Source organism: Galeopterus variegatus, unplaced genomic scaffold, assembly GCF_000696425.1.
Source record: "Galeopterus variegatus unplaced genomic scaffold, G_variegatus-3.0.2 Scaffold424, whole genome shotgun sequence".
In the NCBI taxonomy this organism is placed as follows: Eukaryota; Metazoa; Chordata; class Mammalia; order Dermoptera; family Cynocephalidae; genus Galeopterus; species Galeopterus variegatus.
In genome coordinates this window covers 444285-458998 of record NW_007726535.1, presented here as the reverse complement: position 1 = coordinate 458998, position 14714 = coordinate 444285, and the positions used below count along the sequence as shown (strand labels likewise).

The 14714-nt window shown below is 44.3% G+C and overlaps 1 protein-coding gene across 3 annotated transcripts in view; it reads right to left on the bottom strand.

Moving 5' to 3' along the window:
- CABIN1 (calcineurin binding protein 1) overlaps positions 1-14714 on the bottom strand; it is a 178659-nt gene that overhangs the window by 107251 nt on the left and 56694 nt on the right. For all 3 annotated transcript variants that reach the window (XM_008568589.1, XM_008568590.1, XM_008568591.1), the window contains 3 exons: positions 13971-14127; positions 8279-8394; positions 885-1046 (listed from right to left, as the gene is read on the bottom strand). In XM_008568589.1, coding sequence (XP_008566811.1) covers positions 885-1046; positions 8279-8394; positions 13971-14127 — 435 coding nt within the window. The remainder of the gene's footprint in view (positions 1-884; positions 1047-8278; positions 8395-13970; positions 14128-14714) is intronic.

Genomic DNA, 14714 nt, shown 5'->3' with positions numbered 1-14714 from the left:
GCCTACTCTTTATAAAGACAAATGTTGGAAACTGCAGGCTGCACTCTGAGTCTGTGTGGCTGAGCCAGAGGGTGGGTTCAATTGTGGATGGGGACCTTGGGCTGGCCGTAGAACCTCTCCATGCCTCAGGTGCCCCCCTGGTCACTTGGTCAATGAATACTGAATGAGTGCTGACCCTAGGCCACAGGATTCTAGGTACCGCGGCCACAGCAGAGGGCCTGTCTAAGGAGCTCACAACTTAGGGAATGGAATCCCTAAAATCAGAGAATCACTGACAGTATCGAGCAACCATGATATAATATACCCAACGATGCTCTGAAAACTGAAACAACAATGAAAAAAGTGAAAAACCTCTAAGGAATTATTTATATTATCCAAATTGGAAGTAAATCTATTGACAATTGCCATGCTGCGTTTTTGAATAATGTGTCAACCTTTATGAAGCTAAGTTTTTGCAAGGAAAACCCTTGTCCTTTTTTTGTCTTTTTTCGTGACCGGCAACGGATCACAACCCTCAGTGTCGCGCCCGTACCGGACCGGGACCGGCAACGGGATCGCAACCCTCGGTGTTGCGCCCGCACCTCACTCAGCCAGTGAGCAGCCGGTCTGTATGTGGGATCCGAACCCTCGGCGGGAGCGCCGCCGCACTCCCAAGCGGCGCACTGTAGCAGTGAGCCACCGGGCCGGCCCCGGAAAACCCTTGTCCTTTGATTAGACTATGTCAGACTGTCTTCTTTCCTCCTCCTGATGCAACTCCACTGGGACTGCAGAGTCTAGTGCCGACAAATTGTTAAGTTCTTCGAGAGAGCTCAGAGCTCCTGCTTCCCGGGAGCCCCACCCTTTCTCAGAGGTGCCCCTCCCCAGGCCTGCTGCGGCACCCTCACCTGCTGGGTGGAGTGTTCCTCCAGGTACCTGGCCTTGCTCTTCTTGCTGGGGAAGCTGTACAGGCAGTAGAAGCACTGCTCCAAGGCCGTCTCCAGCTCCTCCTTGTAGGGGTGTGTGTCTTCAGAGGTGGATGCAGCAAGCTCCTTTTGGAGAACTCGTACCTATGGTGGGTGAGAAGAGATGCCTGACAGAGGACCTACAGCTACACGTTCCTGTCACAGCAGAGTCCCAGGGAGACCGTCACTCTATCAATTCCTTTAACCTGTTGGGCAAGGCTCTGGCTGCAGCCTCCCAATGGGTTTGCTAAGCTGCCTTCCTTCCAGCACACCTGGCCAGTTTCAACCAGCCATTAGAAGGTAGCATATGCACCCTGGTAATTTCTTCACCCATTTATTTAGCCATTCATTTGCTAGATGAATATTTACTGAGCATCTTCTTATACTAGGCACAGTGTGACATAATCCTTACTCTTCAGAAACTCAGATTCCAATGGAGGGAATGGAATTAGTTAAACAAATGTTTATAAACAAATAATTATAAGATGATAAATCCAATTGGGGCTGAGGAAATCTCTCTCAGACAAAACATTAGTGAAGATGAGAGAGGATGTGAACAACACAGTAAACAAGTCATATCTACAGATATAAGATCTAATGGCTATTGTTATGCCTAACTATTAGCAAATACACATTCTTTTCAAGCATCCATGAAGTTTTTATCAAAAGTAGACGAAAACTCAGTCTTAACAAATTCCAAATACTAGATATAATACAGACCACATCCTTTGAACATAATTCTTTTTTTAATTTTTAAAATTTATTTGTTTACTGGGGCCGGCCCGGTGGCGCACTGCTACAGTGCGCCGCTTGGGAACGCAGCGGCGCTCCCACCGAGGGTTCGGATCCCACATACAGACCGGCCGCTCTCTGGCTGAGCGAGGTGCGGGCGCAACACTGAGGGTTGTGATCCGTTGCCAGTCACGAAAAAAGACAAAAAGGGAAAAAAAAAATTATTTGTTTACTGAACATAATTCAATAAAATAAGGAATTAATTACATAAAAATAGCAAACTCCAAATATCAAAACTTATGGAATGAAGCTAAAAATATATTTAGGGAAAACTTATAGTCTTTAATACATGTATTAGAAGACTGAATACTTTGTTCAGTTGATAAATCTAAAAAAAAAGAGTGAAACTGAAATAAGCATTCAACTCAATAAGTTAGAAAAATAGTAAATCTAAAGAAAGTAAAAAAGAAATAATAAACATTAAAGTGGTAATTAATGAACTGGAAAGCAAAGAAATAAACAGACCAATAAGCCAATAGCTGCTGGTTTGAAAAGACTAATTTACACAAACCTCAGGAAAGACTGGTTTAAAAAAAAAGGAGAGGGAAATCACAAGTATATGATTTTAGCAATGAAAAAGGGGGTATAACTAGAGGTACCACAGAGACTTTTTAAACCATAAGCAAACACCATGAACAGCTTTATTCTAATAAGTGGACATTATTCCAAAAATATAATTGATGTGAGAAGAAAAAATCGAAATGGACCTATAATTACTAAAAAACAGAAAGAGTAATTTAAAATTTACTCCAAAAAAAGAGCTCTAGACTAGGGGGTGGCAAACAATGGCCCATGGGCCAAATCCTGCTATTGTCTCTTTTTGTATGGCCCAGAAGTTAAGAACGGTGTTTGCATTTTTAAATGACTGAAAAAAATCAAAAGAAAAAAATTATTTTGTAACACAAGAAAATTTATATGAAATTCAAATTTTAGCATCTGCAAGTTTTGTTGGAACAGATCTCTACCCACTGGTTTACATATCATCTATGGCTGCTTTTACACAAATAGTATTTGCAACAGAAATCCTTTGGTCTATTTTTATTTGGCTCTTTACAGAAAAACTTTTGCTCACCCCTGGCAATGAGATAAGACAAGGTAGAAAACAAAAGAAAGAAAGAACTATAAAAATTGAAAAGGAAAAGTAAAGTTATTCATGGAAAAAATGTCTACATAGAAAATTCAAGAAGTTTATAACCCACTAGAATTAATAAAAGCAGTATGCAAAGGAGCTGTAAATAACAAAAATTTATTTTAAAAAAATAGTGTTCCTATATGCCTGCAAAAGCAAAATAGAAAATTCTTTTAAATATCTAGTTACAAAAATAATAATAATTTTTAAAAGATACCTAGGCATCAACCTAACAAAATATACATAGGAGTTTTATAGAGGAAATTATAAAACTGAATTAAGGGATAGGAAAGTGCAAGACCTAAATAAATAAAGAGATATACTATATTTATGACTAGAAAGACTCAATCATATAAAATGACAATTCCCAAATTAATCTGGGAAGTCAGTGCCATTCCAATTAAAATTCCAGTGCAGGGGTGGTTTCTTGAAAGTTTACAAACTGATTTTACAATGTTACAGAAGAGGAAAGGGCCAAGAATATCCAGGAGAATGTGACGAAGAGATAGCTGAGTTGATTAATCCTAGCAGCTATCAAGATCTCTCAAAGACAATGTGGTATTGGCACAGGAAAAGACAAAACACCTACACCAAAAGAAAACACAACACAGCCCAATGACAAATTCTCACACTTACGGATAGAAGATGAAGGTGACTTACAAATCAGTGCAGAGAGAACAGACTCTTCAATAAGTTGAACGAACCAACTGGCTACCCACAAGAAATGTAAAACTGGATCCCTACCTTATCTCATAAACAAATAAAATGCAGAGGAAATAAAGATCACAGGGAGGCCTGTGGCTCACTTGGGAAAGTGTGGTGCTGATAACACCAACGCCACAGGTTCGGATTCCTATACAGGGATGGCCAGTTAGCTCACTTGGGAGAGCATGGTGCTGACAACACCAAATCGAATGTTAAGATTCCCTTACCAGGCCGGCCCGTGGCTCACTCGGTAGAGTGCGGTGCTGATAACACCAAGGTCACGGGTTCGGATCCCATATAGGGATGGCCGGTTAGCTCAGTGGGTGAGCATGGTGCTGACAACACCAAGTCAAGGGTTAAGATCCCCTCACTGGTCATCTTTAAAAAAAAAAAGAAAGAAAGATCACATGTGAAAAACAAGAGTGAACTTTTAGATTAATATAGAGGAGGATATCTTTACAATTCTGCGGGAGGGAAGGACTTCTTCTTTTTTTTTTTTTTCCTTTTTGTCTTTTTTCGTGACCGGCAACGGATCGCAACCCTCAGTGTCGCGCCTGTACCGGACCGGGACCGGCAACGGGATTGCAACCCTTGGTGTTGCGCCCGCACCTCGCTCAGCCAGTGAGCAGCCGGTCTGTACGTGGGATCCGAACCCTCGACGGGAGCGCCACCACGCTCCCAAGCGGCGCAGTGCGCCACCGGGCCGGCCCGGGAGGGAAGGACTTCTTAAACAAAGTACAAAAAAATTTTTTATGAAACCATAAAGGAAAGGACTGATAAATTTGACATTAAAAATTTTAATTCTGTAAAACAAACACCATACACAAAAAGTCATGCCACATAAAGTTGCACAGAAATAGAACTAAGTACACACACACACAGAGTGCATGTAAAACTTGTAAAACATATGAGCATATGTCAAACAAAAGACTAGCATTCAGAGGACATAAAGAACTCTACAAATCAATAAGAAAAAGAAAAACAACCCAATAGAAAAATAGGCAAATTACATGAACAAGCAACTTACAAAAGAGGAAACTCAAAGGGTCAGTAAACCTAAAATGATACTTGACCTCACTAATAATCATAAATTATTAAAAAGAACATCTAAAGAAAAATTAAATACCATTTTCATGCCTCTCAGATGGGCATTATCATTTAAGTCTATAGTAACTAAGGATGCAGAGATGTGTGCGAATTCCCAGACTGCTGTCGGAGAAGAAAATTAGCTCAATTATTTTGGAGAACAATTTGAAAACATAGTTTTTAAAGCTGCCAATGTGCATACTCTGTGATCCAGTAGTTCCTTTTATAGGAATTTACACTAGAGAAACTCTCACATGCACACATGAAACAACTTGTTGGTGGATGTTAATCACAATACTGGTTGTAACCCCAAAAATGAATAAACAATTTTAATACCATCATTAGTAGAATGGATTAAAAAATATGGTAACAAAATATTTACAGATGAAGTGATATAACATCTAGGATTTGCTTCAAAACAATGTGACATGAGGGGAGTATGTGAGAGAATGGCCATGCATAATGAATTAATAATGATGATCAGTGCTCAATACACAGGAGTGCACTAAGCTCCTTTCTACTTTAATGTTTGGAATTTTCCATACTAAAAAGTTTAAAATCATGGTATACTCACATAATAGGATCCTACAGAGCAATTAAAATGAATAAACCAAATTTACTTGTATTAATGTGAATATATCTCAATGTATCGAACTGAATAAAAGCAAGATGCAAGAGGTTACATACTATATATTTTTCATGTAAAATTTAAAAACCCTTGAAACTATATATTGTTCACTGATATACAGATATGTAATATTTAGATATAAAAACATGGACAAAAAGATACATACCAACTTCAAGATCATGAGGGAGGGAAGACTATGCTATCCTTCCTGTAACTATCTATCTTTATTAGAACACAAGTTTGCAGCAGATACAGATTATTAACACGTACACAAGATACTGCCCAGAAATACTAAAGGCTCCACAGGAGAGGGGCCATTTGAGCTGAGTGTGCATGAACGGATAAGAATTGCTCAACCCAAACAGAACATATGAAAAGAAATACTAACTCAACAAAAAATGGAATCCAAAAGAATTTCTCTCAGAGAACATTTCCACTCTATCCAAGAAGACAAAACCTTCCACACAAAGGGTCTCCCTGATGTTGGCCTTAAAGCACTCACTCTGAAGACACAATCCTTTACCTGCAGATCATAAACCTGGGGCAACAAGAAGAGGTAGTAGTAAAACATTCACCTTTATAACCCCCATAGCATCCAGAATGATGAGTGCTCAATAAGCATTTCTGGATAAATGAATAAATGTTTTTTTTGTTTTGTTTTGTTTTTTCCTTTTTGTCTTTTTCCGTGTCCGGCAACGGATCGCAACCCTCAGTGTTGCGCCCGTACCGGACCGGGACCGGCAACGGGATCGCAACCCTCGGTGCTGCGCCCGCACCTCGCTCAGCCAGTGAGTGGGAACCGGTCTGTATGTGGGATCCGAACCCTCGGCGGGAGCACCACCGTGCTCCCAAGCGGCGCACTGTAGCAGTGAGCCACCGGGCCGGCCCTGAATAAATGTTTTTATGTCTGTTCATTTGTTCCCTCATTCAATAAATATCAACTGGGCAGTAGTCTACATCAAGCACTGGTCAGGGCCCTGAGGATGCTTCAGACAGCAAGACAGAAAAGGTCTCTGGTCTCAAGGATGCCATCTAGTTGGGGAGGGGCACATGAGACAAAAACAAAAAGTGGGACTTAGGGAGACTGTGGCAGGAAGAAGGCACAGGGGTGGTCAGGAGAGTTGCTGCAGGAGTCCAACCAATCTAACAGCTGGGCCATGGACAGGAAAATGAAGAACTATAAAATGAAACTCAACAGTACTCCACTCCCTCAAATTCAACTGGCAGATACTAGCAGCTGGAATTCATGTTCCACCAAAAAAAGACATTGGCTAAAAAAACTGGGAATAGGACCATTCTACCACCCCTTCCAACTGTCCTTCCCATCTCAGTGCCACTCCCACCCAACACCAGCCTACAAAGGTGCTAACTCATTCTTCCCAATCAGCATAAGGGGGACTGTCTTGTGGAGATGACCTTGTGGAAGCAGTCAGTGTCCCTGCACTCTTTGACTGGCAGAGGGAAGGTAGAAGAAGGGAGTGGCTGATTCCTGGGCAGCAATGCAGACTCAGCCTGGCACAACTCTTCCAAAAATGATCCTGAGTGCAGAGCTGATCCAGGGTGATCACCCTGGGGGCCTTTGTAGTTAACAGGGTGGGGCAGACACTCAGGCCTCTGGAACTGGGGCTAGAACTCACCTCAGACACTGCCAGCTCCAGGGCCCTGTGCCAGACGGGTCCCTGTGCCAAGTCTCCACGTCCTCAGCATAAGTGCTTTGCAAACTGTCAAGCCCTACACATATATGAACTCAATACATATACTTAGTCTCCTTCAGCCATATTTATTAAGCACCTACTATGTGCCAGGCATTGTACTAGCATACTACTAGCACTTGCATCCAGCAGCAAACAAAACTAGCAAAAATCTCAACTCTCTTGGAAGTTACACCTCAGTGGAGAAGAGACACAATAAATGTAATAAAGAAGAAAATTATATGGTATGTTAAAAGTTGATAAGAACTCGGGGGAAAGCAGAGGGCAGAGAAGAAAGATCAGGAATACTGGGGAAGATTAGGAGGCTTTCCACAGAAAAGAAGGTATTAGAGCAGGAGACGGCAAACTTTTCTTTAAGGGCTAGATAGTAAATATTTTAGGCTTTGCAGGCCATACAGACTCTATCATAGCTACTTGATTCTGCCACTATATTGCAGAAGCAGCCATATGTACATGAATGGGTGTAGCTATGTTCCAATAAAACTCTATTAATATACATTACAGGTTGGATTATATGCCTCTCTCTCGGTACATCCAGAATACCTAGTGCTCTGTAACTTGTCTGTGTGTTGCTTAGCCTACAACTTAACAGTGAAGTTCAGGGACAGGGTTTACACTGCTTATCCCCAGTAAGCCCAGGGAGCTATTACTAGTCAATCACAGTTGGCTAGTATGAGGAAGCCTATTTGTGCTCACTGATCATTTACTGAATGAATGAATCTAATAGCTACCGATTAACTACTACCTGGCAAAATAAGTGGTGCCCAGCAAACAGTACTCAATAGAAGGTGGTGGTGGTAGCAAATGCAGTTATTTTTACTTCTAAAATTACTATTAAAGGCCTGTGCCTGACTAGTAACAGATTCAGTAATGACTGGTGGACCTAAATCTACCTCATGTTCAAGGCCAGGTCTAGAGCTCCCTGAGCCTCAGTTGCACAAGAGAATCAAGTTCAGACTTTCTGGCAAGTTTCACCATATGCACAGTCAACGAAGCAGAGTGGGGGCTGGCCAGCCGGTTAGCTCTGTAGGTTAGAGTGTGGTGCTGACAAAGGGAAAGGAAAAGGAAGGGGGGAAGGGGAAAGGAAAGGGGAAGGAAGGGGAAGGGAAGGGAAAGAAAGGGAAAGGAGAAGTGAAAAGGAAAGAAAGAAAGAAGCACAGTGGGCCCCACCACATAGGGAAAGCCCAGCAAGCCCAAGGGTGTCAACACCACTCTGTCCCCCTTCTCACTCCACCCCCACCCCAGCCCTGCACTGGCAGTCCATAGCCCGATGGTAAGCACTCACATAGAATTGCAGCAGGGCCCCATCTGAATTGCAGCACCAGGACCTCCTGCCCAAATACTCATGGGCTGTGTTGAGCAGCATGAGGGAGGATGGGAGCACGGGCATCTCTGACATCCCTGGGGAAAGCCCAGACCAACAGACACAGAGTTAGTGTGGGAACATGTGCTCCTGCAGGCAGGCTGTGAGGCTCAGTCTCTTCTCTTTGGGCTTCTCTTTTTTTTTAATTGCTAAATAAATATAGCATATGGTATAATATATAACAGTGGTAAAATATATATAATATAAGGATTGCCATTCTGAGCATTTTAAACATACAATTATGTGAAATTACAGTCATAATGCTGTGTAGCCACTACCTCCATTTCCAAAACATTTTGGGTTTTTCTGTCTTTACCAACGTGGCCACAGATTTTTCTTTTTTTTAACTTTTTTTTTTTTTTTTTTTTTTTGTGGCTGGCTGGTATGGGGATCTGAACCCTTGACCTTGGTGTTACAAGGCTGTGTTCTAACCAACTGAGCTAATCGGCCAGTCCTTTTTTTTACTTTTTTTCTCTTGTCTTTCAAAATAATTAGTAATGACTGGCTTTACTAAAGCAACACATACTTATCAAAAAACAATTCAGGGGCCGACCCGGTGGCGCACTGCTACAGTGCGACACTTGGGAGTGTGGCGGCGCTCCCGCCGAGGGTTCGGATCCCACATACAGACCGGCCGCTCACTGGCTGAGCAAGGTGCGGGCGCGGCACCGAGGGTTGTGATCCCGTTGCCGGTCCCGGTCCGGTACGGGCACGACACTGAGGGTTGCGATCTGTTGCCGGTCACGAAAAAAGACAAAAGGAAAAAAAAAACACACAAAAAAACAATTCAGCCAGCCACCAAAAACAAACAAGGAACAACAATTCAAACCACATGGGAAAAGTATAAAGATGGAAGTTTCATCTGCCAAAATACCAGTCCCCAGAGAACCAATGCTGACACTTGGTGAACATGACTCAAAGCACGCTTCTGTGCATATATTAGACATTTTGATAGAGAGAGACAAATAATTTATACAAGGAAACCCATATCACACACATTTCTTAATTCTTATATCAGGTCTATGTGAATAGTACAGAAGAAAAAGTAAAGCAGAAGTAAAAAGAACTACTAGATTTCAGTTAAAGGTTTGTTCACCACTAGAACTATTATTAGTTCCTTAAAGATCCCTCAGTATTTTTGGAACTCTGGGCCATACCCATTAGTGGCTTGTAACTCGCATTTTTAGAGTGGATTAGGATAGAATACATCAGAATAGAAAATATCAGAAGGCATCACACCCAGTAGTAGTAAGTTTCTTTCATGAAATTTATTTTGTACTTTTTCTATTTGTCAGCCCTGGACCTGACCTTGAACAGCAATCAAAAAAAAGTGTAATAAAGGCCGGCCCGGTGGCGCACTGGAGATTGCACCACTTGGGAGCACTGCGCTCCCGCTGAGGGTTCGGATCCCATGTGGAGACCGGTTCCCGCTCACTGGCTGAGAGCGGTGCGGGCGCAACACCGAGGGTTGCGATCCCGTTGCCGGTCCCCAGTACGGGCGCGACACCGTGGGTTGCGATCCCGTTACCAGTCAGTAAAAAAGATAAAAAAGGAAAAAAAAAAAAGTGTAATAAGCACTGGTTTAAAAAAAGAGAAGGGGTGTCAGAAAATCATTAAGAAGTTTAAGCCACTCCAGTTTTTTTTTTTTTTTTTTTTTTTTGTCTTTTTTTCGTGTCCGGCAACAGGATCGCAACCCTCGGTGTTGCGCCCGCACCTCGCTCAGCCAGTGAGCGGGAACCGGTCTGTATGTGGGATCCGAACCCTCGGCAGGAGCGCCACCACGCTCCCAAGCGGCGCACTGTAGCAATGCACCACCGGGCCGGCCCCACTCCAGTTTTTTACGGGTCTTTTAGGCTTCATTTTCAAGGGCATCATACGACTCTATATCACACAAGATCCGTGATTAGCTTTGTGATACTTCCTCCTTCTCTCCCTACCTCTCGGTTTTGTTGCATATATTATTTGTAGGAATTTAAGGTTTATAACATTTCTATTCTTTTCTGCAACCATAATTAGCCCATTTGCTTTCTCTCAATTCCAATTTTAAACGGATTAGGCGCTCATCACAAATCCTTTCCTATGACTTTTCCATTCTAACTCATGTTGGTTTACCGATTTCATCCTCCAGAAGTGTTTTTAAAAAGTGTTAGTGGGAGCTGGAGTCTCTGTAAATGTTTGTTGCCACTATAATTACAAACAACTTGGCTAGAGGTCTTAGGTCACACTATCTTTCCTTGAGAACTGGGTAAACTTACAGGCATCGCCCCAACTGCATTGAATGCTGCTATGGAGAAATCTGAAATGAGTGCCATTTTTTGTCCCCTGAAGGAAGATAAATTGCTTATTCAGTTTAGAAACCCTTTAGTTTTTACCCTTTACTTCAGTTTTTTACTTCAGTTTTCACCCTTGAAGTAGATCCTTAATCAGGATGTGTTTGAGGTTAACAAATTTTGCCAGAAAAGAATTTGGTGATAGAGACTTTATTTCAGTAAGCAGTTTGCAAACCAGGACTTGCTGCCCAGTGAGAAGAGTGCAGTCAGCAGCCAGCTCCCAGCTGTCAGTTCCTTCAGGGTCTGCTGCAGCTGCAAGACTCACTTCACCAGAGGCCATGCACTTCCTTTGGGAACTTATATCCAGTGACTAAATGAGATGGGAAGATGAAAGTCTGGCCACTTCAGTCCAACATGGTGAGACAGCTCTGATAGGTAACTGTCGCTCCAGAGCTCCCTGCCAGGTAGGCCAGAACTTTGTCAGTCCTGCACCAAAACTCAACTTCTCTTTCTGCCCAATCCTGCTTCCTCCCCCTTCCTTTTGCAAGTATTGATCTCTAACAAGCCTTGTCTCAGTGTCTGCTCCCACAGAGCTCATTATATGATAATGTCCTCACCAGGCCCTTCACCACCTGGCCAGAAGCAGGTTTTATCCCCGGACCCCTTCCCTCAACTTAGTCTAGTCACTAGACGATGGCAGGACTCAACAGAGCCCTCCTGCTTCTGCTAAGGCCCAGGGTGATATGGAGGGATTTCCCCATCTGCCTGCTCTCTACAAATGACAGGATATTAATAATACCTCTCAGGATTTGTTCAACTTAACATATTCCCTCAGTTCTCCTACTGGGGGACAGGAGGGAACAGAGCCACATCTGCTACCAGTCCACCAGAACCTTTTACCTGTTTCCTTGGCCTACTTTTCAAATGGGAGCCATCACCCCCATCATCACAGGTATTTGAATATTCCTTTTCCCTTGTTTCTTACTGGCAGTTTTTTAAAACTATTTTTTGTTTGCAAAATTAATTTTTGAGGAAAAGGAGAATCTTCATCCAGACGTCCTTTTGTGGTTTTTTTTTTGTTTTTTTTATAAAAGATGACTGGTAAGGGGATCTTAATTCTTGGCTTGGTGTTGTCAGCACCATGTTCAGCCAATGAGCTAACCGGCCATCCCTATATAGGATCTGAACCCATGGCCTTGGTGTTATCAGCACCACATTCTCCCGAGTGAGCTATGGGCCGGCCCTTTTTGTGTTATTTTGATAAGAAAAATAATAAACATTTACAGTTGTAAGACTTAAATTTTTTTCACCACTAAAATCCTTTTGGAAATCCACGAGGTACTGCTGGGCAAGAGTTCTAAAGATGTTCGTTCCTAGGGCCGGCCCGGTGGCGCACTGGATAGTGCGCCGCTTGGGAAGCGCAGCGGCGCTCCCGTCCGAGGGTTCGGATCCCACATACAGACCGGCTCCCGCTCACTGGCTGAGCGAGGTGCGGGAGCAACACCGAGGCTTGCGATCCCGTTGCCGGTCCCCGGTCCGGTACGGGGGCAACACTGAGGGTTGCGATCCGTTGCCAGACACGGAAAAAAGACAAAAGACAAAAAAAAAAAAAAAGATGTTCGCTCCTAGAAATTTATCCTAAAAACTCAATTGAGAAGCAAAAGGTATGCATGGGGTGTACACCACAGTGTGACCTGTAGAAAGAAATACTGCAGCCGTCCTAAGGGTGCAGCAGGGGGCACAGTTTGGCAGAACATGCACCTCCCATCAGCACTATGGAAGATAACGCAGCGAAATGGAAATAGCTTTACAAAACAGAGTATGAAAGCCTTGCACAGTCTTGCCCCTTAACCTGTCCCCAACCACAGCTCTCCTGTCCTACTTGCAGCTCTCTTGAATCCCTGTCCACACTGCTCCCCCTCCCCATAGGCCTCCTCTGCCCTGCTCTTCCATTAGGCCTCAGCTCAACCCCCAACCACAGCCAGGGGCAGCATCAGCACTCTCCTCTCAGCCAGCCACCCTGGCCTGGTGCTGTTAGATATCTGGTCCATCTCCCCCCACCATAACCTGTAAAGGCCAGAAGTGTCTTATTCACTGTGGCCTGACATGTTAGTGAACAATAAACAAAATTATGGAGAGAGTGAATGGAAGGAGACAAACTGTAAGGCCCCATAGAAGACCCCAAAGGAGGCACTCCCTAAAACATGGCGCTTTTCTCTTCCGGGTCCTAACAATCTCGCTGGTGACAAGGTGCAGCCTATCAGAAATCATTACCCGCCCCCGGCCAATCAACTACCGCCCCGTGTACTAACCACCCTCTCCCAGAACCCAGCTCTATATAAATGTATGCTTCTCCCCCGAATAAAGCAGAACTTCTCCAGTGAACTGTCAGCTCGGGTCCTGTCGTTCTTTCACAAACTACAAGTTAACTGGTTTTCTCTGGGTGGTTGGAATAGGAATGACTTTCTTTCCCTCCAATTTTTCTTGATTTACAATTTACTGAGGAAAAATCCCCAATAAACTTAATTATAAGCTAATTGAATAAATGCATAAATATGTGTATCATTATCACAACTATAAAAAAAGTAGACATACATAGGTCAAGTCTGGACACAAAATGCAAGACAATAAAAAACAAAAACCCAAAATGATCCATTTGGTAGGATTATAGGCGATCTTTGCTTTAAGTATCATTCAGCTGTTGTGATTCTGTTTCTTCAGTCCAGCACATTTTCTACACTGGGCTGACCACTGCTCAAGTGCATCTCCACTACAGGTCCCGGGCTCACCCTCTCCAGCCTCTCAGTTCATAATATCGACTCTTCACTCAGCACCCACCATGTGCTGGGCACTGATTTGCCACGGTGACTCAAAACTTTATTACTGCATTTTGTCCTCTGAGATAGATACCATTATTCCCAGTATGGATATGGAAATAGAGGCTGAGGTTCCATGATTTGCCTAAGGTCACACAGTCAAGAAATGAGAGTTGAGATGTGGAACCTATTGCCTTTGGCTTCCCATCCCTTGGGGTTGTTGTGGGGATAAAAGGAGTTGGGAGGTATGAGACCTCCTGGAGCAGTATCAGCATTCCTTGAAGCATTCACTTGCACCAGACATGCAACACTTCACACACCCACGCCTCTTGTGCCCACCGCAGTGAGCTCCCTGAGGGAGGAAACGGGGAAGCCTTGCCTCTGCCCAAACGCCATGCAAAATCCTGTCACTTTGAGCCCCAAGCCCAGTTACAGCACCTGGGTAAGGCTGCAGGGCCCTGAGGCAGAGACCAGGGGCAAGGACACGTGGGGCAGAGCCTACCCCCACCAAACCCGCTGCCTGTGCACCTTCCTCTGCCGAGTTCTGGAGCTGCTGCTGGTGGCACAGGGAGTGGAAGGTGTCCTCCTCCTGCCAGATGATCCGGTGCAGGATGATCCAGGGCAGCACTGAGGAGACGTGGGGCTCTTTGGGCTCTTCCTGCACAGCCATGCTGCAGTCGATGACCTGGTGGGCGGCACCAGGGATATCAGAGGAGGGCCAGCTCTGTCCCCTGCCTACCCAGGAGGAGGAGTCATGGCAGACTGGAGGGGAGCAGGAGGCCTCTAGGAGAGCTGGGGCATGCTGCCTGCCCATGCCTACCATTCTGATGTGTGAACACTGACCTAGCACCACACTGGCATGTCATCAGAGTCCCACAGTGCCTAGCGACAGAGTCACACTGTTCTCCCTCATGCCACATGTAGTTACCAATGCCCTCAGCACCTACTGTGTGCTGGGCCCTGTGAATGGGGCACAGTGGAGCTACAACCTGGGGGAAGAGAGCCACGGGTGAGATACACAATTGTTAAGGAACAGTATGGCTGCTGCAATGAGAGCAAATGCAGCCACAGGAGGTCACAGAGGAGGGGTGGGGCAGGCAGAGGAGAGCCCTGAGGGAAGTTTCCAGTGAATGGCTGTGATGTGCTCAACACCCAGTGAGGGCAGGGAAGGCAGACAGAGTACAGGAATGCAAGCAGGAGCCCCAGGGGGTGGCCCAGGATGGCTGTAGTCATGGAATTAGAAGATGAGGGGGGTAAGGTGGGTTGATGAAT